General features: G+C 41.5%; 1 protein-coding gene across 2 annotated transcripts in view; it reads right to left on the bottom strand.

Moving 5' to 3' along the window:
• Positions 1 to 19,069: 19,069 nt before the first annotated feature.
• cadm1b (cell adhesion molecule 1b) overlaps positions 19,070 to 25,873 on the bottom strand; it is a 256,172-nt gene continuing 249,368 nt past the window's right edge. For both annotated transcript variants that reach the window (XM_072692170.1, XM_072692171.1), the window contains one exon: positions 19,070 to 24,927. In XM_072692170.1, the coding sequence (XP_072548271.1) occupies positions 24,809 to 24,927 (119 nt within the window). In that variant the 3' untranslated portion in view covers positions 19,070 to 24,808. The remainder of the gene's footprint in view (positions 24,928 to 25,873) is intronic.

Genomic DNA, 25,873 nt, shown 5'->3' with positions numbered 1-25,873 from the left:
ATTAAAACGCATTTATTCCATGACCTTTCCATGACACTTCTATATGTAAATTATCTCTAGTCTGATTGTTGGCACTGTTTTGTGCACGAATCGAAAAGCAGTCCAGGCTGAGACAAATATGGTAAATATCACAAATAATGATGACCACAACTGTCTGTCTATGAAGACAAATGTGTTCAGAATTCAATGTCACCTTGCAGTGTCAAAAACCCAGTCTACAGGAAATACTTGTCAAAATTTGTGCCCTGTCAGTCCCAGTCCATCACGTTTGCTTTCGGCCACAATTGTGACAAGAATGTCCTGTAGACTGTGTATTTTGCCACTGCTGGTAGACCTGTATGACCGTATGCTTCCATACATCTGCAGATTCAGCTACTTCCTTCACACTGTGGCCTTTTGCATGCCCAAATGCAATCACTTCTTTTTGCCCATCCTTAACATCTACTTTCTGACCCTCGAACAAGACATTTACTGCACTGCACCACCTCTTCTCAAACTATGAATCCACTCAGACACCCCTGATCATCCTTGTACAACGCCATCTGCATGAGCCTGAAGATACTACCACCTTAAACACACAAGGTAACTAAATTTTTTGTCCGGGGGGCTTTTTTGTTAATAGCATGGAAGAAATAATATATGGCAGGGGTGCAGTTAAAAGCACCTTTTTCTAATGCTTGGATGTACAACAACATTTAGTTTCTCCCAGTCTTCCCAGTTCTTTCAACCTTTAATCTTTAATTTGTTTGCGATCGTCTCTCTTTCTCAGCCATTCTTGGGTGTGTACTTTGCTCCTTATCCTGTTGGAGGCCTCATTTAGTTTAACCCAAACCCAGTTTTCTTAAACGTAAGCACATTTCTCTCTGAAATGTCTTGATATTCCTCTCATTTCATTATTCCTGCAACACGTTCGAGGTGTCTAGTCCCAGAAGCCACAAAGCAGCCCCACAACATTATTGATCCTCCATTATGTTTCACTGTAGGGTAGGTGCACCTTTCCTTATAGGCTTCATTTCTTCGTCTGTAAAAATAAAGCTGATATACAGTGCCTATAAAGAGCTCTAGTGGTGGCTTCATCAATCCATAAGACGTTTTCCTCAGAGGGACTGTGGTCTACACAGGATTTGGCAAAGTTCAGTCATCCCTTTTAAGCCCTTTTTCTTTGTCTTTTTTTTTTTAAAGAAGTGTTGAGTCTTCGCACATAGAACCCTTCACTGTTCAGTGTGCAGCGTATGTTACGTGCAGCATATCAATCCATCTGTCTCCAGCTCAACCTGCAGTTTTTTGGTGTTTAATTTCTGATTTAACTTTAGTGTAAATTGCTGGAGATTGCTGAATGCAATCAGAATCTGCAGCAATGCTCCAACCTAGTAGAAAACCTTCCCTGGACAGTAGTCAAGTCAAGTCAGATTTATTTGTATAGCGCTTTTTACGACTGTTGTCATCACAAAGCAGCTTTACATAATTAGTACTTAATAAAGGACAGAGACAGAGAAGAAAGAAGAAATAACATGAAGGGTCAAAGACCCCCGTGAGCAAGCCAAACGGTGACAGTGGCAAGGAAAAACTTTCTTCCTCAGAGCTGGAGGAAGAAACCTTGGGAGGAACCAAGACTCACAAGGGGGACCCATCCTCCTCTGGTCAGAACTATTTAAACATTAATGATAGAAATTACTAAACCAGATACAACAGAAAGTTAATAGTGGTGATATTAATAGTGGCAGACAGCCACGAGTCCATCTAGGTTTCAATACGGCCACCAAACCATAGGTGGTGGCGGGTGCGGGGGCCCGCTGGCCGGACTGGTAGGTGGCAGCTGGTTTGACGCAGGTAGAGGGGACCTCAGCGGGCAGTCTTCCAGCAGGTCGGGCTGGGTGGCCGTTTACTCGGAGAAGGTAAAAAGAGAAAGAGAAAGTTAGTTCTGAGAGGAATTTTATGGAGGGCGGAGAATGTTGAGCATTCGCATCAGAGTGTGTCTGACGACTCCGGCAGGTCTGATTATAACAGCCTAATTAAAAGGAGAGAGCCAGAAGGTAACACGGACACGGGAGCACCCTGAAAACACCAGCATCTATCTGCTTCACCGTCAACAAACAGTAGAAGCAGTTACTCCAGCAAAAGCAGGAGAAAACCATTGAAATCAAATAGATTTGGATGCATTGCTTTATGGATTTGACTGCATTCAGCGACAAGAGCGAGATTTCGGATGATCACCACCCTACCTCATCCCTAATTTCCCAACTCATCCCAAAAGTATTGGATGGAACACAGTTTCACTGCTCCACAGCTCAATGCTGGGGGCGTTATACCCCTCTAGCCCACACCTGGCATTAGGCATGGTGCCAATAGGGGTGTGTGTGTGGGCGTTTGTACGTCTGTGTCAGCAGTGGGTACAACCTAAAGTAGCTGAATCCATTCATTAGAAAGGGTGTCCACAAATATGTGGCATGTGCGTCTATATGAATAAAGAATGGTCTAACAGTCAGGGTTGTTGTTGTTTTCCTGTTAGTCCATCGCAGTATGGCTCACGTCCAGAGCACCAGAGTATCCGAGTTACTGCAGTCATCTGTCTCAGCAGGGGTGCTCAGGGCTAAAGCTTTCTGTTTTTTGTCCTGTTACCGTCCTCGGGAAGAGTCCATAAGCGGCTGGGGGACTGTAAGAAATGAGATGGCCAACGCTACAATCATTGTGCACTCAGCTATAGAGGGGCAATGGGAAGCCGTAATTGCCGAGCAGGAACCATCAGCTCAGTCTTAGATGTCACATCAAGGACTGTCTTAAACGTCCGGAAATGTGCTGCTTTGTGTGAACCGAAGCCCAAGTGGAAACAGTGGCATATGGGCAAATGTGCTGTTTAATAATGGATGCGGCGTACGACTAAGCATTGTGTCGTCTCTAAATAAGCCGTGTCATTTATGATTAATAGACTTTAATCCCCAGTGGTCCAAACTACTTTAGTTCATTGTAAACGACTGCTTACTCTTCAGCAACTGTTTTTTTTTCATGAAAAGGAAGTAATAAGAGTTTTTGTACATTCCAACAGTGGAGTAGGAGTGTAGCGATACAATGTATCATACTGTATCGAACTGAACCTCAGCTTTTCACATTATTTCATATAATTTTGTCATGACTAGCATGCGTAATTGTGGCTAATGTGGTAGTTTGGGGCTAATGTATTATGCTTGAGCTAATGCTCGAGTAGTAATTTGTTATGTTGGTATTCGTCTCTTTATTTAAGTACTATTTAGACCCCCCCCCCTAACACACACACACACACACACACAAAGCCAACTCGCACCATTTCTTTAAAATATTTCAGAATGATTGGTGAAGGATATTAAAATAACAAACAATGGATACACAAAGAGGAGCTGATTTTGACTGATTTTGATTCTTATTTTGACTCTTGAACAACATTTAGGTGAAGTTGAGTGCATGCTCATTCACTCTGACATTAGCTATGTTTACCTACACACAATAGTACAGCTTCTTAGTACATTTAAGAAACTGGATAGAACCAAGACAAAGACTAGACTAGTTATAACATAACAAACTTTTTAATGATGCAGGAGGTTTCTAAACGTATGAGTTTCCCCCATTTTAAAATGATCTGTATTTTTTTAAGCTGCATCTACAGGTTATTAAGTTCAAGGGTTCACTTACTTTTTCTAGCCTGCACTGTAAATGTTTACTCGACATATGAGTTTCCCCCATTGTGAATTGATCTGCAATTTTTAAGTAGGATCTAGTTTATTAAATTCAAGGGTTCACTTACTACTTCTAGCCTGCACTGAGTTTTTACTTGATGTGCTCCATTTTAAAAGGATCTGTGTTCTAACCAATATCTACAGGTTATTAAATTCAAGGGTTTACTTACTTTTTCTAGCCTACAATGTGAGTATTTACTCAACATGCTCATGTATGAATTTCCCCAATTTTAAAAGGATCTTCATTTTTTAAGCGGAATCTACAGGTTATTAAATTCAAGGGTTCACTTACTTTTTCTAGCCTGCACTGTGAGTGTTTACTCAATGTGCTCAGTAAAGGCATGAACTAAACAACGGTTAGTGGTATTAGTTTAGTTAGATTGTGCTATAATTGGGACTATAATTGGGGTTCAATGGTGATCACACACTCAGTTTAGAAATCCAGGTAAATCCAAAATGTTGACTTATTTTTCTTGCAACTGTCTTACACAGAAGTGTAGGAATTTACCACAGTTGTGCTTATTTGAGAAGTGTTCAGCTCAAATAGCCGTCAGGCTGCAGCATTTGCAGCATTTGGGCTCCCAAAGTAAACAGAGACAGAAGTCATTCCACACTGAGAAGATTATTGAACTGATAATCAGACACGAAATGAGAGTCATGATTCATTTGCATGTGATCGCGCACAGGCCGACGCTTCCAAAATGTATTTTAATAGCTCTAATTGGAAAAGCTCGGTCTCCATGGAGAGCATATCAAACATCATTTAACCTCATCAAGTAAACTAGCTAATTAACGACCAATAAAGAAACTGCACAAGTAGACAAAATCCAAATAAAAAAAGTTTTGGCTGAGAACAATGAGGAAGGAGCGTGACTTGGCCTTCCAACAATGGCGTGTGTACTCTCTACTGTCTCTTTCGCGCAGACGTACAGAAGCCGTAGTTATGTTTCAGGCTTGATTAATTAAAAAAACAATTAGGCTTTAACAATGCTAAATATGATGCCGGAGAGATAAAGGAAGGTACCAATGCTCTCTGTGCTGTGACGGTAAAGGAGAGCAGGGAATGTGCTATGCGGTAATGGTTAAGGAACTTGCTTGAGGTGGGGGTGGGTGTATTTCAGTGGCCATCATTTGTGTAAGGCAGGATTTCAAGACTGAGTCACAGCTGCAGTTAAGCTACGAGCACTACCGGAGAGCTTAGCCATGGACGAAGTGAATAAAACCCCTGAATTACACGTAGCAGTGGTCAACTGGGATATTCACAACAGGGGGGGGGGTGGGGACGGAACTTATGCTTGGGTCAGAACCGTAACACATGTCAGAGTGGGGGAAATGTCCAGGAGTGATGGGGTGATTATTAGCTACAGGGCTTAATGTCATGTTGGCCATTTATCAAGGCTTTTTCTTTCCCGCTGAGTGCTTTTCGGTGCAGCGTTTGAAGTACAGCTGGCGAAACGATCTTGCCTGGTTGCCTTTGGCCCCCCTCGGGATATTGCTAGCATTAGGTGCAAGTGCCTGTCAAGTGTCTGTGTAGCATTCATTTGAGCCTGCCATTCACCTGGAGCTGTACACATACCCACATTCACACACATGCGCATACACACAAGCCCAGCTCCTGAGCCCTATTTGCCAAATTACAGTCTCCTTCCTATTCTTCCTGTGTCATATTCTTGTTGTTAGAGATGACTCAACAGCAGTGTGTGGTACGGCGCCCTCTCTCAGCTCAGGCAGGCTGCCTTTCCCACTGACAGCAGCCATGAGAAAGATCAAGCTCTCAGACACAGAACCTCTGACAGCGATGAAGATATTTATTTGCCGCCTGCTCTGGCCGTGTGGAGTTTGGAGCCGGAGCGAGGCTACAGAGCGAATCCGAGCCAAAGTGCATGAGCCTGCTCTGCCTGGATGGAGGACATACTTTAATGCAGGGCTTCAAGTCTGGATGACTCGCTTTGCCATCAGGGGTGTGAGTCTCTCTCTTTCTGACAATGGGATACAATACAATGTGAAAACAGCACAGTGAAACAAGTAACGAAGCTGAAAGTGGCAGTGAAATGAGATCCCCCACTCATGTACACATTTTGGCCAAAAGTTAATGGACCCCCTGTCTTACCAGTAAATTCAGCTGCATTACAGTTAAGGCCTTAGAATGCAGGCCTATGTACATCTTCACAGAAAAGCACTGCTAAGTAGAATGGGACACACTGGGTTCACATATAAGCCGAAGCTCAGCGTGGCCAATGCCAAGCATCAGCTAGAAGGCTATAAAGCCCCCCAGCATTAAACTGCTGTGAAGCAGTGGAACTGTGTTCTCTGGAGTGAAAGAGCTTTATCCAATACCTTTGGGATGAGTTGGAGTGAAGTTTGTGATCCAGAACCAATCATCTAACATCAGTACCTGACATGAGTAATGCTCTTGTGACTAATGCAACCAAATCCTCACAGCAAGGTTCTAAAATCTAGTGAAAAGCCTTCCCAAGAGAAGGCCTTCCTTTGACTTTTGTGTTTCTCTGTATGAGGAAATGAGGCCTGTGGTGTGTTTATGGGGTGTCTGTTGTCTTTCTGGATGGACATCATCTTCGAGAAGGTCGTTGGGATTCAGATAAGGGCTTGTTTATGCCCGTCTCCTCCAATTACTCTGCCTAGGTAAACTGTGGAGATTATTCTGGAACGTTTGAGACCTTGAAGGCTGACTCAAAGGTGACAGTTTTAAGCAGGACAGAAGGTGGTACATGATTGGACACTAACGTGTCTACCATAGTTTCTCTTTTCCTTATTTAAGATCCTTAGGTAAGTGTTTTTCTGATGAGATGCTTTATTTATATATATAATGTGTTTATTAAGTCAGGTCAAGAGGCTTTATTGTCATTTCAACTATATACAAAGTACACAATGAAATTCTGTATATAGACAGACACCACAGTGCAGACAGTACAGTCCAATACACAGAGTGTAGACGAGACCCAGAGTGTAGACGAGAAATTGTAGAAGGCAGGATACAATAAATAAATCAGACAGACTGAGCTTTGACTGAGATTGTAGTGGGAAGTGCAGCACAGGTTAGTATGGTACTCTAGCAGCTACTTTTAAAATAAATACATAATTGTGTATGTAAAAATGCTTTCATATTGTCTGGGATTCACATTTAGGGTGTGTGTGTGTGTGTGTGTGTGTGTGTATGGAGTCCATCCATTCAGTCTCTGGAGTGGAGAAGTCTGATGGCTTGTGGGAAAAAGCTGTGGCGGCACTAGCACTAGCACTCTCCCCATTCTTCTCTGATACATGCGAAGCCAGCCACTGCCTCTTTTCAAACTGCCACGGATGCGGCATCATTAGACAGCAAACACACTCCGAGGAAAGCGCCAGGATCCACAGCTCTGTCACCCCAGTTAACACAGAGGCCTGTGACAGCCAGCGTCGCTTCAAGAGTGATGAGTAGAGAGAGTCCTGTCTACCCACCTGGAGAGAGCACAGCTAATTGTGCTCTCTTTGACTCTGGTCGCTGATGGCAAAGCGGCATGGGTTGGGTTTCGAACTCACAACCACTGGGCCATAGTGGTAGGGCATTAGATGTTCCATCAAACCTGGACATCAATATTTTTATTATATATATATATATATATATATATATATATATATATATGAATCTAATTTAGAATTCCCCTTGTCCCAATAGGAATAGGAGGCTAAGAAGATGGTTGGATATATGGGTATTACAGCAGTGCCAGTATCCTGCTCAGGTATTAAGGCTACTTTTAAACTAAATTACAGTATCAGGGTTCAATTCTCTGCTGGAAGTCTTTGTAGTCTAGGCTTAGGCTTAATCTGGGTCTGGGTTACTGACTGTAATTGTTTACCTTAGTGTTTATAAGGTGAACACTTGAAGCACTTTGATATAATATGATTCTGTTCAGTACTAATACGATTCGGTTGAGGCCTGATTGGATGAGATTTGGTTTAGTTAAGATAAAGAATCCACACCTTTAACAGAATTTCTCAGCTTGTCTTTAGTATGAAACAAATTGACTTCAGATACACTGATTTACCAGTTCATCAGGGACACCTACCACACACAGTCTGAAAAAAGATGCCATAAAGACTACTGTGGGACCACCACTGGTCAGAATTTATTTGGATAGTGGACAGTTCTTAGCATAGTCCAGGAACCAAAAATATCTAGTCAGCAGTGGTCCAGCAGTGGTCAGAAACACTCTTCATTGCTGTCCACACCTCCCATGGTGGTTGGATTTTCTTCTCCACACTGTTGGTGAATACTTAAAGACTTACTGTGCATCACATGTTGTCTGATGGAGCCTCATCACTTCAAAGAATGCAATTCCACCATTCCACAGTCCAGTAGCTAGGCACTTTACACCCTACATCTAGTTGCCACTCACTGTGCATGGAGATGTTTACAATGTAAAAAAAAGTAGAGGGCAGAGGTTGATTGGATTTGAATGACCCCTCTTAAAAGCACCTGTTACCGTACAAATAATGTTTTTGTTTTTTTTAGATGGTTGATGTGCAATGTCTGTAAAAGTGCAGGCTAAGTAAATCGTACAGTTTTAATTTATCATTTCATTTATTGAAGAAAAAAGCTATCCAACACCAGCTGACCCTTTCTGAAAGAAGGTACTTTCCACAGTTGATCAATAATTTAGATTTATTTGATAACCAGAATCAATTAAACTAGACACAAGATTACTTAAATAGGACCTTTTCAGCAGCATAAATGGGACTAAAAGGAACATAATTGTAAACATAAGCACCTGACAGGCATCTTTTGCTGTTATGATCTGCAGCTTTTTGCATTGTTCCTGAGGACTCAGCCCATTCCACCAAGCCACTGCCGTGCTTCACTGTAGGCTGTTCACTTTTCAACATATGCTTCGTTCTTCTTCCTCCAAACATATTGCTGATCCATAGGCCAGGATTTCAAAACCTCTGTAGAGGTTCAGCAGAATGTCTGGAGGAAGAAGAATAAAGCATACATTAAAAGAAAACATTGCCTACAGTGCAGCATGACGTTGGCTTTGCTTTCTCTGCAGCATGTGGAGGGCAAGATGGATGCAATCAAGTATCAGGAAATCCTAGGAGAAAACCTCATGCCCTCTGTGAGGAAGCTGAAGCTTAGGGGTCATTGGACCTTCCAGCAGGACAATGATCCTAGGCATGATTCAAAGTCCACCAAGGCTTGGTTTCAGAAGAAGTCCTTGAGTGGTCATCGCATTTGCCTGACTTGAACCTCATGAAAAATCCTTGGTGGGATTTAAAGAAGGCTGTTGCAGCAGTAAACCCAAGGATATTAGTGAACTGGGGGCCCTGGGATAAGATTATTCAGAAACACAGCAAGACATGGTGTCTGGCTGTGCGTCATGCTTGCAGCAGGTAATCACAGTAAAAGGGTCACTACTGAGTCTACTGAGTATTTAAGACGCTGTCATGAAGAGGTTGAATAGTTGAATAATAAAAGTGTCATTCTGTGTTGAATTTGGCGAAACCACTTGTTCTATTAGTTGTGTTGAGTTATTTCATTTGTTAGCTGAAAGTTTATACATTATGCTAATAAACTGGGCAGTATTACAGTACTACTGTATACCGTGGCATTTAGAAAATGTTGACAGTATCTCAAAACAAGGACAGTACATCAAAATGACGACGTGTCTGATGTGTGAAATCTCTGTTCTATGTCTATCTCGTATATGGGCAAAAAAGCTTTGAGATTGACTAAAAGACAAGGAAACCTGGATGAACCAGTCAACTAAATGTGCCGGAAGACAGTCGAAAACTCTCATAGCTCTATTCAACGTTGTGCTCTCAGATATGCGCTTTTATCCTGTGTGATTTGAGCCTCAGTTAGCTGGAACATGGTCTATGCTGTGGTTTTTAGCCTGCTTGCTAACTTCTCTCAGTCTATAGCTAGCTGCCCGTCCAAACACCGCAGAACCAGTCTCTCGTTTCACCTTTCTGTTACTCCCAACACCAGTCGATTGACTTCACTCTCCGTTTTTATTGTCAACACCTGTGTCTGCAGTTCAGCGCTTAGTCAACAGCAGCTGAACTGAACGGATAGCGCCCAACCCTAGGCCTGGTCGAAGTCCTGACTTGAACCGTATTGAGATGATGTAGCAGGACCCTAAATACCACCCATGCTTAAAAACTCTCCAGTGTGGCGGATTTAGAGCAATTATGCAACCAAGAGTAGGTTGAAATTGCTCCACAGCCGTGTGAAATACTACTCTCCGGTTAAAGGAAGCATTTGGTTGCAGTTGTTGCTGCTAAAGGTGACAAGAGCAGTTGCTAAGTTGCTAAGGCAATTACTTTTGCAGATGGTTGATAACGGGTTTTGCAAAAAACGTTTTCATGGCAATGTCGATACCTTTTATTTAAAAGATTATATGCATGTTTTCACGCCAGAATCAGAAATAAATGTAATTTAAAGTAGACAGCTTCACTAATTAGATCAAGATCCTTTAAGATCATGTTTAGTTCCCAAATGTGATCATATTCATATTCAGATTCACACCACAGGTAAACAGGTGTCAGATAAATGAGGAATTAAGCAATATCAGTGTTAATGCTAATTAGACACTTTAGGACATCTACTTCAGGAGCCTGATTGATACCCCCGCATTTACAGTGATGGTAATCTCTCTCCGCAAGGCCACGAGTGGCTGCCATTTCTGCCATTTCTCCATTACTGTTATGTCTCGCTGATATGTCTCAGTGTTGCACATATCAGTTCTGTGTCTTTCATGATTACTGTGTTCGGTTTCCTCGGGCTGATCAGTTAATTTTTTGAGCTATGATGAGTCTTGAGAGTGTAGTCCACCACCTTTCGCAGAAATTAAGCATGATTGTTATGTAAGGAACGCATTAGACAACCGTCCTAAAAAAATCTGCATATGCTCTCAGTGTAGTTATATTAAATAAGCTATAGAGAAAGAAGATTACAGCTGGCAACGAGCAAAGTTCACCAGTGACCAAGTGTTTTACCCCCCATCTAGCTGGCACTTGGACGAATGACACTTTATTACAAAAAAAGGGAAAGGGCACAGGTTGATTGGATTGACATAAACCCCCTAATAAGTGTCTGTTACCAAACAAAGAAGGTTTTTAATGGTTGAGTTGCTTTTTTTTTTTTTTTTTTTCAGAATTAAAAATCAGGCAGGATGAGATTGTATGGCCGCCGCATAAACGTAAGACCACCCACGGTAATATCATACACCACGTTATTATATTATTTTAAGGTGATATAACTCTAGAAAAACGTGGATACCACTCAACCCTAGGCCTCGTCAAAGTCCTGACTTGAACCTCATTGAGATGATGTAGCAGGACCCTAAATAGGCTGCCCATGCTCAAAAACTCTCCAGTGTGGCGGAATTAGAGCAATTATGCAACAAAGAGTGGGTCGAAATTGTTCCACAGCCGTGTGAAATACTACTCTCCGGTTAAAGGAAGCATTTGGTTGCAGTTGGTGCTGCTAAAGGGTGACAAGACCAGTTATTATGTTTAAGAGGTAATTACTTTTTCAGATGGTTGATGACTGGGACTGCAAAAGAATTCCATGGCAATGTAGAAACTTTTTTTCAGTCTCTCTCCAGTGCGGTTTATTATAGCAATCAAGTAAAATACAAGGCATGTGCAGCATGACAGATGTCACATATTAAAAGATATAATCCCCATCCCTCTTCCCTAGGTGATGACTAAATGTCAGAGGTACTAAAATGATGAAATATGACAAAAGAGTTGAAATACAGCAGAGCTAGACTGCAAAAAAACATTTTTATAAATATGGCAGCTTCCACTGAAAGCTGAAACTGTACAGGACTAGGATAGTAACGCTAGCTGAGGTAACTGGGGCCTTAGCATTTGTTTAGTGACCAATAGATTAAATTAAATTGTAAATTGTAGGTCACAGGTCATCTACTGTGGCCTTTTGTGGCCTTCATACGGCTTAAATGTAATGCAGTGCTGTCAAAATGCTGTGTGGCGTGTTGTGGCGCACTGAGATTCAAGATTCAAGAGTTTATTGTCATGTGCAAAGCAGAAACACAAAGCAGTTATACTGTACAATGAAATTCTTACTTTGCATTTCCTTCATTTACCAACATAATCTTATAAATATCTTACAGAAGGTAAATCTGAAGTATGAGGTGCACTTGTTCTATCAGACAAAACTTCAGATGCCCCCAAAAATTAGCAGCAACTTGCGAATTCAGTGACGTGGAGAAAGAAATAAAGTTGTAGACAATTCCGAGATGCAATTCCTTAAGGTTTTGTAGGATGGTGCTCAAAAACGACTCTGAGACGCTTAAACGGGCTCTTGATGTCGTAGGATTACAAGAAATATGAGAAAGGCAAGCAAAGTGTATGAAACAACCACAACCATCACACAGAGGTGAATTACCATTGCATGCAGAACAATCAGAGAGGCCATTACACAAGAGAAAGTCATTACACAAGCATTTTCTGTGGAGGGCAGTTTCCCCATGATAGTGGTCAGTTACATCGTCCTGCAAGAGGAAAGCTGTGTAGAGCATGCTAAAAGTTGAAGGTTTACAAATCCCAGAACAAGGAGGCATACACTTGAACATCTTAAAGTCAAGGCCCACAGTATTCCACCGCCCAGTCACTGTGCCGGACGGCAGGACACCTCATCAGCCGCAGATGATTATTATGTATATACTGTCTCCACACTACAAAAGCCTACGCAGCCGCACAGGAAGGTTGACATTTTGCATACACCAACAGATGCGATTATAGATTCAGAGTCCAGTGATTGAAACCACCTATGAAAAAGTCAAGGACCACTGCAAGTTAGACCACTCCAAGGCCAGAATATGTGTATATGGGTCCACAGAGGCATTGCCATTAAAAGGCTAATCCTTTGCTGTGGTGAGTTCCAAGCATAAGCGTGTTCCGGCGACATTCTGTCACTAATGGCAACTGTGGCTCTCTGAGGCAGCTACAGGCAGCTGCTCAAAATGATAAACTCCCTGTCCACTGTGGCAGAGTCGGCAAACCCAGGCCTTATCAACCAACTCATTGAAGACTGTGACGATCTGTTTCGAGGCACTGGTAAGCTAAAAGGATACCAAGTCAGACTGCACATAGATGACCCTGTGTAACCTCCTGCTCAGTCACATTGCAGAATACCTTGCCACAGGAGAAAGCAGGTGGAGAGCCATGACAGGAACAAGCACTGGACCAGCATCATGTGTTTCATCCATAGTCGTGCAATAAAATATGAGCGGCACATCATGCCAATAGTTGATGACCTTATCCATGATCTGAATGTTGCCGTTGTCTGGCAGCTGCTCAAAACACCATAAAGCCAGTGCTGGAGGGTATCTGTTATGCCAGAAACATCAGCGATGATGTACTTGTGTATGGGAAAACACTAGATGAGCACTACAACAGCCTCAAAGCTGTGCTCCAGAGGCTCCGAGAGATACACCCCACCCTAAGCTTAGGGATGGTTCTGTCACCATGACGCACAAGATGACCAAAAGGTGGAATAACGTTATTCCCAAACGAAAAGGGAAGCACTGTTCATCCGCAGACCATACCGTTCCCAAAGCCATGCCGCATGCAGAGGTGCAAAGTCATGTGTCTGTTACCTTCTGGAACCTGGTCCAGAACCTGAATAACCATTGAATGAAGCTCTTTTCCATTTAAAGGAGGAACTTTGTAAATCTTGGTCCCAGTGTGCTCCTGAGAGGCACAACGCTCGTTCTCTCAAATTCACTGCAGGCACAAGCTGTTAGTCTTGCTCACACAGGACATTTTAGACATTGTAAAATCAAAGCAGCTACTGAGGGAGAAGATACGGATTCCAAGTATGGGCAGCATGGTTGACAAAGCAATCAAACACTGCTTTCCTTGCCCAGCCGTCACAGTGCAACATCATAGAGAGCCACTACAAATATCAGAGCTCCCCAGAGGTCCACGGCTAGATGTCTCTATAGATTTCATGGGTCTGTTTCTATCTGGGGAAAACCTGATGGTAGGTTTTGATGAGGGATACTCTCAGATATCCTGAGGTGGAAATTGTGAAATCCACTTCTTCCATCACAGCCATCCCAAAGCTAGACAGGAGCTTTTTGTCCTATGGGATTCTGGAAGCTGTGCAGGCTGATAATGGGCCTCCATCCAATAGTCAGGATTTCAAAAAGTTCAGTCAACACTAGGGATTCAGACATTGAAAAAGAACACCTTACTGGCCAGCAGCTAAACAGTCACTGCTAGGCTTCCTTTGCAACTACAGGACTACACCACACAGCAGAAGCTGACAAATAGCTGCTGAACTGCTTTTTGGATGCAGATTTCACCCAACACTTCCCACCATGAATCAGTCACGGAGAGACACCATACTTTAGCAGGCCGATCCTAAAATAAAGCAGCATATGAAGGATCAAGCAGACTGCAGCTAGAAAACAGGCTTCTTGTCCTCTGTCGTCAGCTAGCAGGATTGACCAGAGAAGTCCATTATGTGTGGTGGCCACTAAAGTAAGAGCAGCACCTATGGCTACAACATCTGCACAGCATCTTCACCCACAAACCAACCAACGACCACTACAGTTCCTTATAGATGAACTCTGATGAACATTGCCATTTTGTGTTGTTAACTGTGCAAGTGATCAACGTGAACACAGCATATTAATACAGAGGGAGAGATGTAACATGGTGGGCGTAGATCCTGTATCTTTGATGCTCACTGTATGCAGTTCCCTCCGAGTGATCTGTTCCATGTTTTGGGTCATGGGACCTGATAGGCCAGCCCCGTTTGTGAAAGTCCATGAGTGTTATGTGGGGAATACATTTGTACTTGTTGCAAAGTATGATCTAGAGGGAAAATAGAACAATACCATTCCTCCACAGCTTGCAGCAGCATTAGGTCTGAAACAGCTTCAAACAATTAGCCTTTCATCATAGAAAGTCTGAAGGGCCTAACAACGGTCTGAGAATTCGTACAGATATCACTATCGTGTGCAGCCCAAGAAATTTGTAACGCTTGCTTAAAGATATTTATACACATTTTGAAATTTATTTTATATTCGCAAGGAGCTCCCGTCCACTGGTGGTGCTGTTTTGCCAAGTACACACAACCCAGCCTGCCATGTGCTTGAAGAAGAACTGAGTAAACTGTGGTGCCTCAGCATTCAGCGTTTCTCCATTTTATAGCTTATAAAGGGATTCATGGATGGAAACTCTTGCAGACATGGTTAGACATTTCACATTTTACTATGGTTAAGGGTTGGTGAAGTTAAGGGTTTGGTTAAGGGTCTGGCTACGTTTAGGTTATGGTTAAGTTTAGGTTATGGTTAAGGGTCTGGCTAAGCTTAGGTTATGGTTTAGGTTAAGGGTTTGGTTAAGTGTAGGTTATGGTTAAGGGTTTGGTTAAGGATCTGGCTAAGTTTAGGTTATGGTTTAGGTTAAGGGTTTGGTTAAGTGTAGGTTATGGTCAAGGTTCTGGCTAAGTTTAGGTTATGGTTAAGGTTAGAGTTAGGTTGAGGGTTTGGTTAAGTGTAGGTTATGGTCAAGGTTCTGGCTAAGTTTAGGTTATGGTTAAGGTTAGAGTTAGGTTGAGGGTTTGGTTAAGGTTAGGTTATGATTAAGCTTAGGTTATGGCTAAGGGACTGGCTAATTTTAAGTTCTGGTTAAGTTTAGGTTATGGCTAAAGGACTGGCTAAGTGTAGGTTATGCTTAAGTGTAGGTTATGGCTAAGGGTCTGGCTAAGTTTAGGTTATGGTTAAGGGTCTGACTAAGTTTAGGTTATGGTTAAGTTTAGGTCATGTCCATTTTTGTCTGTTTTTAGTTTTCAATAATGAATGGATCAATAGAAATATTTTACATTGACTTCCATTCAAAGTTGAGAACCTTTTAGTCTTCTCCTGTAAAGTCACCATTTTGTAAATGCATGTTTTTCAAACTATATTTAGTACACATTGCACAAATCCTGAAGTGGTCTTTTAGTCCATTAGTTCAAGTTCAATCCCACTGTATTTATTGTGGGTAACGCTTTAGCTCAGTTCTTCAGATAGAATGTTTTTCTGCAGTTAAAGACATCAAACCTGCCATGTTTTTGGAAGTGTTTTACTTTTTCTTGCAGCAAATAGCAGAAAACGTAATAGTAAAACTTGCAGAAAGGCTAAACACCAATTCTCAACTAAAGACATAAGAGATTGACAGACTCACACCTCAGTATATGAACATGGGCTGAACAGGTTTAAATAAGGACTGTTCAGGTGTCTCAGAAGTTCACGATTCTTTAGCACTGATGCTTGGAATCATTTCATTAACCAAATCTGAAATGAGGAACGTGCAGAGCAGTTGAACGTACATTCTTACAATGTCCATCCTAATGGCAACTGCTTCAAGGCATGGCAGTGGTTAATCTCTGTGGCTCACTAAACTACACAGTGCACTGTTTGCCACAGTTCTCGAAATTTTGGATTTCCTTCACTAGCTTGCTAATTTTACTCCGTAATCCTTTAAGAAATCTTTGTTTAAAGAGTTTTAGTTGAATCCACCGGGCTGTTGAGCAGTCTGGACTCGTGGCATAAACTGAGGATTCATACAGCACCCAATCTGATGACCGCTACAAGATAGACTGACAGTGATTAATCGCTGTGGCCCACAAAGCTCACACTGCCAACAATGTTTGCCACAGTGCTCAAAGTGGAATACTGCGACGCTGGAAAACTGGAACGGTGAAGCCGACAGAAGGGCAATAGACAAATCAATGACCCTCTTTAGAGGAAGTTGACCTCCAACCTACTCTGAGTCTGGTTCGGCACCTCCTTAACCCCCTAACATGTTGGTGTGTTCAGCCTTCTGTCTCTCAGTGCTGCACTCTTAAAAATGAAGATGCCAAAAAGAGGGTTCTTTTGGAGTGATGCCACAGAAGATTTTTTCATTCCTATTGATCCAGTGGATGTGTGGTGTGAAGAATCATTCTCCTTTAGAGTTCATTCTCCTCGTAATGTAAAGGTTCTACAGCAGAACTGTTTAAAAGCCCCTATTTTAATAGTGTAATTTTATAGTACCTCATATTGTACTGTATTGATTTGATTGTAGTTCCTGAATTATACAAACTGAGCATTTGAAGATGGATACAGTCAAATGACCTGTGCCCTGACTGGCTGCCCTGTGCTATGACCCTAGTCAGGTCTAAAACAATTCCGCGCTAAGCTGCTGTGGGCTGAATAGGTAGATATACTGAGTGCCCTATTAGAAACACTATAGTAAAAGTGGGGAAGGCACTCAAAAGGACCCCTGTTCTTTATAGCATGGATACCACAAGATGTTGGAAACATAACTCTAAGATTCATAATTGCATCACTCTATTTTTTTTAGATAATGTGAACCTCCCATTCTACCACATCCCAAAGCGTTCCATTGGATTCAGATCTGGTGATTGGGAAGACCACTGAAAAACACTAAACTCAATGTAATGTTCATGGAACCAGTTTGAGATGATTTTTGCTTTGTGACATGTTGCATCATCATGCTGGAAGTCGTTGTAGTAGAAGATGGTAAATTGTGGTCATTAAGGGATGTGTGTGGTCAGCAACAATACTCAGATGATACTCTGAAGTGTGCCAAGAAACCATTCCACACACCATTACACCACCTCCACCCGCCTGGACTGTTGACACAAGGCAGATTGGCACCAAACTCTGCCCCTGCCACCTATGTACCTCAGCAGAGACCGAGATTCATTAGACCAGGCTATGTTTGTGTAGTGTTGGTGAGGCACTGCAGCCTCAGCTTTGTGTTCTTGGCTGATAGTAGTGAAACCAACTGTGGTTTTCTGCTGTTCTGAGAAGACTCTAGAGGCTGTTGTGCTGAAAATCCCAAGAGATCCACAGTTCTAGAAACACTCTCTTTTGGCACCATGCTTAAAATCTGATAGTTGATGTAAAGATTGCCTGAAGCTGCTGAACTGTACCTGCATGATTGCATGCTTTCTACTACGACCAAATGATTGACTGATTAGCTCATTTTATGATTGAGTCAAACGAGTCTTCCTGTTTTTGCAGCCTAGCTGGTCCGTGAGGTCAATGATAAGTTTCCAAAACAGTGTTCACGTACTACATCACTTCATTAATTTTGTAAAGCAAAGACATATGATCTTAGTGATTCAGGATGTTTTTTGATGCTTTTAAAGTAGTGCTGTCAGCATTCTACACATTAACCTTCCATTGGTCCCCCTCTTTACAGAGCCTGGTGACGTATCAGTGGTTTTATTGAGTGATGTAAACACAGCTTCGCTACTGTTGAGCTTAGAGGGTTGATTACCCTTTATTTATGCTGAAATATGGATTAAATCTCATAACTAACTCTCATTCTCTTAGCCCTCACTGCTCTATCTCTCTCGCTCTTTATCTCTCAGCTGCTCCTCTAATTTTTTCTAATAAAACTTCTGGGTCTGAGCTTCTTCGTGTTCCAAAATATCCTAAGAAACAAAAAAACTGATTCCTCTAGACAGTTTTTAGGCATACATTTATTTGTTCTTCTACCCAAATTCAAGGACATGCTAGCTAGCAGTCATCATTACTCACAGAATATTGTGATTAACGCAATTAAACTTCTTGACAGATTGACACCACTAGTTTAGTTATCTTTTTGCAACCACTGACCGAAAAAAGAATCAAATTAAGGTTGTTCAGCACCTTCATTTTAGTTGAAGAGATAAAAATATTTCTTACAACACGTTTAGTTTCCAAACTAAAGCGAAAATTTCAACTGATGCAGGTAAACAAGTGTCAGATAAATAAGATGAAGATTTAAGCAATAACGCCGCTGATGCCAAAGCAGTTGACAGGCTCTTTCGGGCTTAGAGCTAATCACCTCTCCAGAGACTTTTCCAACAAAAGGTTTAAGACCAAAACAGGAGATTAGCTGTACTGTACTGCCACAATACAGTGGATATGCTCAGCCATGAGGAGTAAGACATAACTATAGTGCTTCCAAAGGAATTACAATTACAGGGAAGAGTCGACTGCGTCGCTTTTTGATGGTTTTAAAGCTTTTGTTCTGTATTAAGATTGCAATTGTAATTGGCATCACATTGACAAACCCTGTTCAGACGTTTCCTCAGAAAGCTCACCTTTGGCGTGGTTGGTGTCAGTGTTCTGGAAATAATTAGCATCTTTGATCCACTGTTTTCTTCACTCACTGAAGTCCAGCCTAATCCCGCCCCCCCCCCAGCATGTTCTGTAGGGCCCACCAAATCGAAGACATTAAAGCATTTTAAGAGGCGGTAATGAAGGGACGAGGACTGTAGAAGAAAAGAGCTGAAGCAGTGTTTGAACATTTAATATATCTTTTTTTTATTAAGACAAGTACTGCTCCATTTCTTTAAAAATGTACTTTTATGATCAAATACAAATCGTAGATGGAAACATGTAGATAGCTCTCATTACACAGAAATACAAACTACAGAGATGAGACAAAATATCGGACAGAAAATCTATCTGAACAGTGAACACCAACTCACTCTGGGCGATGCAGGAGGTGGTCTAAAAAGAACGGAACGGTGAATCGTGAAGGTGGAATTCCAAAAATCACTTTTGAGAGAACTTTTTCACAAGCCTGATAGCATTTGCTGTGACCTATCTATACAAAGTATCAACATTTAAAACAGTGCACTGCATTTGAAGGACTGATTGAACGCACTGAATGGAAAACATGGGGTGCTGAATGGTGGACTATAGGTGAAACCAGTTCAAACGTTGTCTCTTATGCTATGGGGCCTAATTTTTGCATTCTACCTGAGATGCAATAAAATGGAATAGCGGACACAGACCTGTAGACCTGAGACAGGAAAGAATCAAAATGACGTTGGGAAATGGTGCCTGTTGCTGGTAATATTTCTCACTTTTTTTGTGGTAAACCACAGAAGAGAAATCATTCCTTATTTTAAACCCTTGTACATCTGTTGGTTACTTTTGCAAAAGTATGGGCACCCATGGCTCTTGGCCAAAAGACACATTGTGTCATTTTGTTTTTAATTGAGAAGCAGCCTCAGTAGCTAATCAACCATTATCAAATTAAGCAAAACCTAATGAACAGTTTCTTTGTCTTCCATAACATGAATCTAAATCATCAGTGTGGCCTGTGCAAAAGATTGGACACCCTAGGTGTTGCAAAACTCTTAGACCTTAATTAGCATCAGACCTAAGGCAAGGACTGTCAGCTGAATTAAATCTCCAAGCTTTAGGAATTCGCTGACTCTTCAAGTAATGGATGTCCAAGAATCAAGAAGATCAAGAATACCTTCGTATAAAACAGCTCATGTGCTGGTAAGACAGGCAAACCAGTGCCCCAATATGACTGGCTAGAACCTGCATGAAAGTTTAGCTACAAACGTCAAGAGGCCTTGGAGATGCCCAGTGGGTTTTGGGAACAATGACTGTGGACTGAACAATCAAAACAGAATGATTTGGCCACAATTAGCAAAGGTTCATTTAGAGAGAAAAAAAGAACACCTTGCCAACTGTGAAGTGAACTATGAGCATGAAGCTGCACCTCAGCTGCATTGCCAATTAACTACGGGAACCTTTGCAACTGTCTGCAAGATTTTATTCTGACACCAGTGTGATGTCCAAACCTTTACACAGGTCATACAGATTTAGATTTTTAGAAGTAGCTACAGAGGCTTTATTATATATATTATTATCTTTTATTATTATTATTTTTTAAAGTAATTGCTGTTTCAGAAATCCAAGGTTTTGTTAGGACAAACCTCTGAAGTTCTGTACATTCTGTAGCCAGAATCATGTCCTTGTTCGTAATTTTGGGTCTGTGGTAGATTTTCTATAACAAAAATTAATGGATTTCAAAAACTTTGCTACTGCACCCTGTAGAAATGTTCCAAACCCCATACAAGATTACGATATGTATTACAAGATGTATTAATAAGACTGTTGTTACATGCAAGCATTGGACTGACCTTCTAAGACAACCTCACCAAAATACTGAACCTGCAGGCTTAATCCATTGTGGTAGGTAGGCAAGTTGCTTTGGCAGTAGTAGCCATTGGTTTGACCAGCTGGTGTGGTAAGATGGTGTTAAAGTTTAGTAGTGGACTTGCTTTCGCATTCAGGAGTGTTAGCTTTGTGTAGCACAGATGTAGCAATATATTAATATACTGAATATACTGATTTAGAGGCTCTGGTGACATTCGGGAGAAAATCTACACAGGACAAACGTCTGGCTTTGGAACATCTGTTTACCACAGGGTATGACTGCACCAATTTTTAAAACCACTTCATTTTGTCATAGAAGCCCTGGAGCTGCGAACATGGGCATGATGCTGACTACAGAGTCATGACATGAACTTCAGCGATCAGTGCTCTTGTTGGAAAGATCATGCAATGTGGAATAAAATGGTGTTGAACTGGTGGTGAAACACTAGGGGTGGAAATCTCTTGACCCCTGTAGGTGCTGTGATGTGAACAGATAACAGTTCTTAATCCATCTGTTTATTTTAATAAGATCTCATAAAATGTGAACATATAACTAAAAGTGTACCTCGAGACATATGTAACATTTGCTCATATTCTGCACATATTTTATGACTTCCACTACAGCTCCAGTCCACTGGTGGCGCTGTTTTGCCGAACACTCGCAACCTGTCTGCCATGTACTTGATGAAGAATTGGGAAAGGACTTGAAGGACAGAAACTCCTGCAGAATGGGTAAGAGTTTCCCATTCTACTGTGGCTAAGTTTAAGTTAAGGTTAGGATGATGGTTAGGTTAAGTTTAGGTTGTGGTTGAGATTAGACTTCGAAAACTACACTGGTTGCTTTGTAACATTTGTTTGATTCCTGCGTATTTGGGTTGTGTCTAATTTGTACACATCGTTGCTGTCCAATGAAAAAAAAACCAGATCTTCAGGTCAGTATATATTTAGTAAACACTGTACGAATGCAATGGTTATTTAGTTGCTTATGTACGAATTCCTCTTGAGACCATTATTAGTTCATCAAGGTTTTTACTCTAAAGAAGTGCAATAGCTTTTGCTTGATGTTTGTGAGCTTGTGGCCTGGGCTTTAAACATGCCCAAAAGCAACTTGTGTGTAATAGTTCATCATTTTGTAACCTTAATGAACCACTGGGGCACTTAAACTGCATGGGAAATTCAGAAAATTAACTGCGGATGATAGGCACACTCTTGAAACCCCCAGTGTAGTTTTTATTTGTACTTTATATTTAGCTGTTTGCATTCTAACGCTTACAAATTGTTAAAAAGCCTGTGTTCTTACATACATTTCATTACTGTCAAAAATCTTTAATGTCATGTTAAACGGACTAATAGAAATGCTCCCGAAATCCTTGGGATATAATCTTGCTACATTTCCATTGAATGTCAAGTAGGTTGACATTTTTGGGATACGACCTTTTTTTTTTTTTCCATGACCACAACAATATGTTTAGGAATCATTGAATTCCTAAATTTCTTTTTGAGTTTGAGTTTGTGTTTATATGACACTGAATGTGTCTTTGATGCTAAAATGAATTGATTACTGGTTGTCACTGTAAAAGCCACAGAAGTCCCCCTCAAATAAAAAAAAAGCCTTATTGGTAACGGGATATTAGCTTTGGTAATACTTGATATTGAATGGGAAAATGTTTGATATGAAGGTTTTTAAAGTCAATTCAGAATCTTTTTAAGAAAGATTTGTGACTCTTTTAAGAATCAGTTTTTCCCATCTCTGGTGTCACACCACCTGGTATTAACTGCCTCAAAATTTTGAGTTTACTGAATGTTCTGTTTGGATCATGCTGTCAGCATGTGACTATATGGGAGGAGACTGTAAGAGACGAAGGAGAACTCCGAACTTGGAGATAAAAGGCCAGTCCCCTCTCTGATAAAGGAGGCTAAAACAGAGACTTGGCCGAGTTAAAGGTAGGAAACTGGGTGGTAGTGCTTTATGGTGAACATGTAGAGATGGGACTTATATATGCTCCTCCTCCCGGAATTCAGGTATTTCAGATCTCCGCTCGGATGTTCAACAAACACAAAATGTTAAGGCAGCCTGGATACTACATTTTAGTGTCCTTTTACTGAAACACCAAATAGTTTTTTACATTGTGAACGAATTTAAACTTTGACGTATTCTCAGATGATGGGTCAAGAAACATGACGAAAGTTAGACAAAAGGCTTTAGTGATACAAAATGTTTTATAACCAGCTTTCACCAAGTCACTTATGGCAGAGTGGTGGATGACAAGATGTTGAAAATGTTTGTTTCTACTTTTTTTTCCCCCATTCAGCTTTTAATTCCTTCAGTAATGCAGGCGAGTTGTTTGAAATTCAAGGCATTGTGCATTGGAAAAAAAACCCACATATGCCTAATAAAACCGAAAAAACACTGTACAACAAACAATCAAAAAAGCAAAAGGAAAGCAAGGTAAATGAACAAACAGCGATGCTGGCTAACTATGAGACTAGCATAAATATATCATAATATATTAGCTTTTTTTTTTTTAGACTGTAATAAGAGTTCCCAGGTTCCAAATCCTGTTAAATAGTCTTGGCCAGATTATACAATAAAATTCAAATAATAATAGTAATAATAATAATAATAAAAAAGTAGTAGCATTCTATATTTCACAAGTCATGTAAACTCTATGACCAAGAAAACAATGTGCAGCCATGAGAATTTCAAAGTCAACAATATATTCAAACTTCTCAAATACTGTCACTTTATGTATTCTACACTATTCATCATGTGGTTCATCCTATTTCAGCCCCCTAGGACACTAAATGGCATGAAGGAAAAACAAAGAATAAGAAAACGATATGTAAGGCCCCCACAGAATTACATGAAACACGTACCATCAAAGCGGCGGGCGTCTATGTAGGATGCGAGCTGAAGGGAGTTTGAGGATGCAGAAGTAGGTTTTAAAAAAAATTGCGCCAGTAGGAGGGCACGCAGCGGCACATGGCTCAGAACGTACAGGCTGATGTTACTGTATGCCTTATTGCAGGGTGTACACATAAGCGCAAAACCGCTAGTGCTCAATCTTGCAGCCAGTGGCAGCCCGCCAACCTTGAGGACTACACCTGATGCCATCTTCTGAAAACAGAAATAGAGCACAAGCTACTTTATAGTCTGGAGCATGTCTGTTTTATGATATGAGGACGGTGGTGGGGGCTTGCTGGCATTAGAGAGTTTCTCTATCCATTTGAACCGAGGCCAATTTAATGTATTTGCTTTGGCATTCATTTTTAATGCACGGATGCAATTACCATTAAACCGCTAGGTGGGCATTTACGGCATGGCGCTAATGAATGAATACTAACACAAGCAGATTATTTGCACACACGGAACAGCTATTAAATAATGCAACAACACAAGAGGACCGGAATGGGTTTCAGCTCAGGTTTGTCACAACAATGTCACCCACTTCTAAGCTTAATATCAGGAGAGGGATGAAGAGACCCAATAGGCGATAAATCACTCAGAAACAAGTCATTATAGAGACCTAAACAGTACTCCCAAAACTGAATCTCATGTCTGAACTAGTGTGTGTTTGTGTGTATGTGTGTGTGTCTGTGTATGTGGCGTGTATTCCACTCAGCTGGCAGGAGAGCATGTGAATGCTGGAGTGTGTGCTTGGTGTGCGGGCGTCAAAAAAGCACAGCATGACGGGGCCTGCTGTATGAAGGGAGCCAGCAGTACGCAACTCGTGGGTGCGGGAATGAGAAAGTAGGTGTTTTCCATCTAAATAAATAGAACAAGGCACAAAATTTCTCTTCTTTTTTCTTTTTTTTTTCTCGCGAAAATGTCGAAAAAACTAAACAAAACTGGCACCAGCAGGAGGTGTTGGGAGGTGTTGGATGGCGAAGCTTCTCTAAAAGTGAGCTCTCCTTCACGCTCCTCCATCCCACACCCCTTCAGTCTCAATGGCAGCGCTCCTCTCCTCTCCTTTCCTCTTCTGCTGCGCAGGGTTGACCCCCAATCCAAAAAAAAAAACCCAGCCTGACCTAACCCGAGCCCTCCCTCCCAAACCCAGCAGGACCCCCTCAGGCTCCTGGTCCGGCAGGGGGGGTTGGGGTGGCTAGCGGCTCTAGTCAGAGTTAGATATAGTACTCCTTCTTGTCGTCCGTGTTGTTGTGTCCGCCCTCGGCATTGATGATGGCCGTGTCGGCGTCCGCAGCATCTTCTGCTCCTTTAGCTTCATGAGTGAAGTAGGTGCCTGAAGCAGAGAGAGAGATTTTTGTAATGTTAGAAAGTGTTGAAGTGAATTAGAATAATATTCAGTGAAGCATACACTCAGTTTCTGGCTAAATATATTTCCACTTGTAAAAACACACCGTTTATAGTCTGGATTTAGTGTGAATAGTTCCCCTAGTCTCATCTGTCTGCATTTTACATTAAAATAATGGAACTCACATACCATAAACCACCCAGCCCACAAGTGAAAGCCTTTCAAAGCTAAACACAATGCCTACTCTAGTCGAGTGGATGAAGCATCGCTCAGTGCGGGGGCTACCGGAGGGCTGGGGAAGAACCAGAGAAGTGAGCAGGTGCTAGGCAAAAAGCTACCATACCTGACCCTGCTACAGTCTCTTCGGCTAGCTAACCACACACTGTGCCTTCTGGACATTGAGAAGACAGCAACACTCTTGTCATTTTTCTTGAATCTAACCAAAGTTCTTTCTTGCTACGGTGTTAAAAACTGGACTAAGCTAGGCTATTCTATGCTGGGCCACTATAGGCCATCTCGTAAACCAGCCAATAAAAGCAGAGCTCTTCTCAGAAGCTCTCCATAAAAGGTGTTACAGTCTGAGGCAAAATAACAGGGTTATAAATAGGCTTATAAAACCACTTTAGCACATTTTTCACCCCAACCAAAGCCACATATTTATTAGAGATGGAAAAATTGATTAGTTGTGTATCAGTATCGGGTGATTTTTAGCCAACATATGCAATCTGCAATATTTCTCCAATTTCGCTGACCCTGAGAACCGATCAGCTCATATTTCCATAGTAAGGGATTATAGCAGCACTGCACGAGGCTTCTCAGTCACAGGGTCCTGCAGTTCCTTGTCCAACCGCTAGTGCAGTAGCAGCTCACTACATGTCCTGTGTTGTGCAGGATTTGCTCAGTCAGTCTGGCGTTTTATTATTATTAATATATT

Source organism: Salminus brasiliensis, chromosome 11, assembly GCF_030463535.1.
Source record: "Salminus brasiliensis chromosome 11, fSalBra1.hap2, whole genome shotgun sequence".
In the NCBI taxonomy this organism is placed as follows: domain Eukaryota; kingdom Metazoa; phylum Chordata; class Actinopteri; order Characiformes; family Bryconidae; genus Salminus; species Salminus brasiliensis.
The sequence above is the reverse complement of the archived record's forward strand: the minus strand, read 5'-3'. Positions and strand labels throughout refer to the sequence as shown.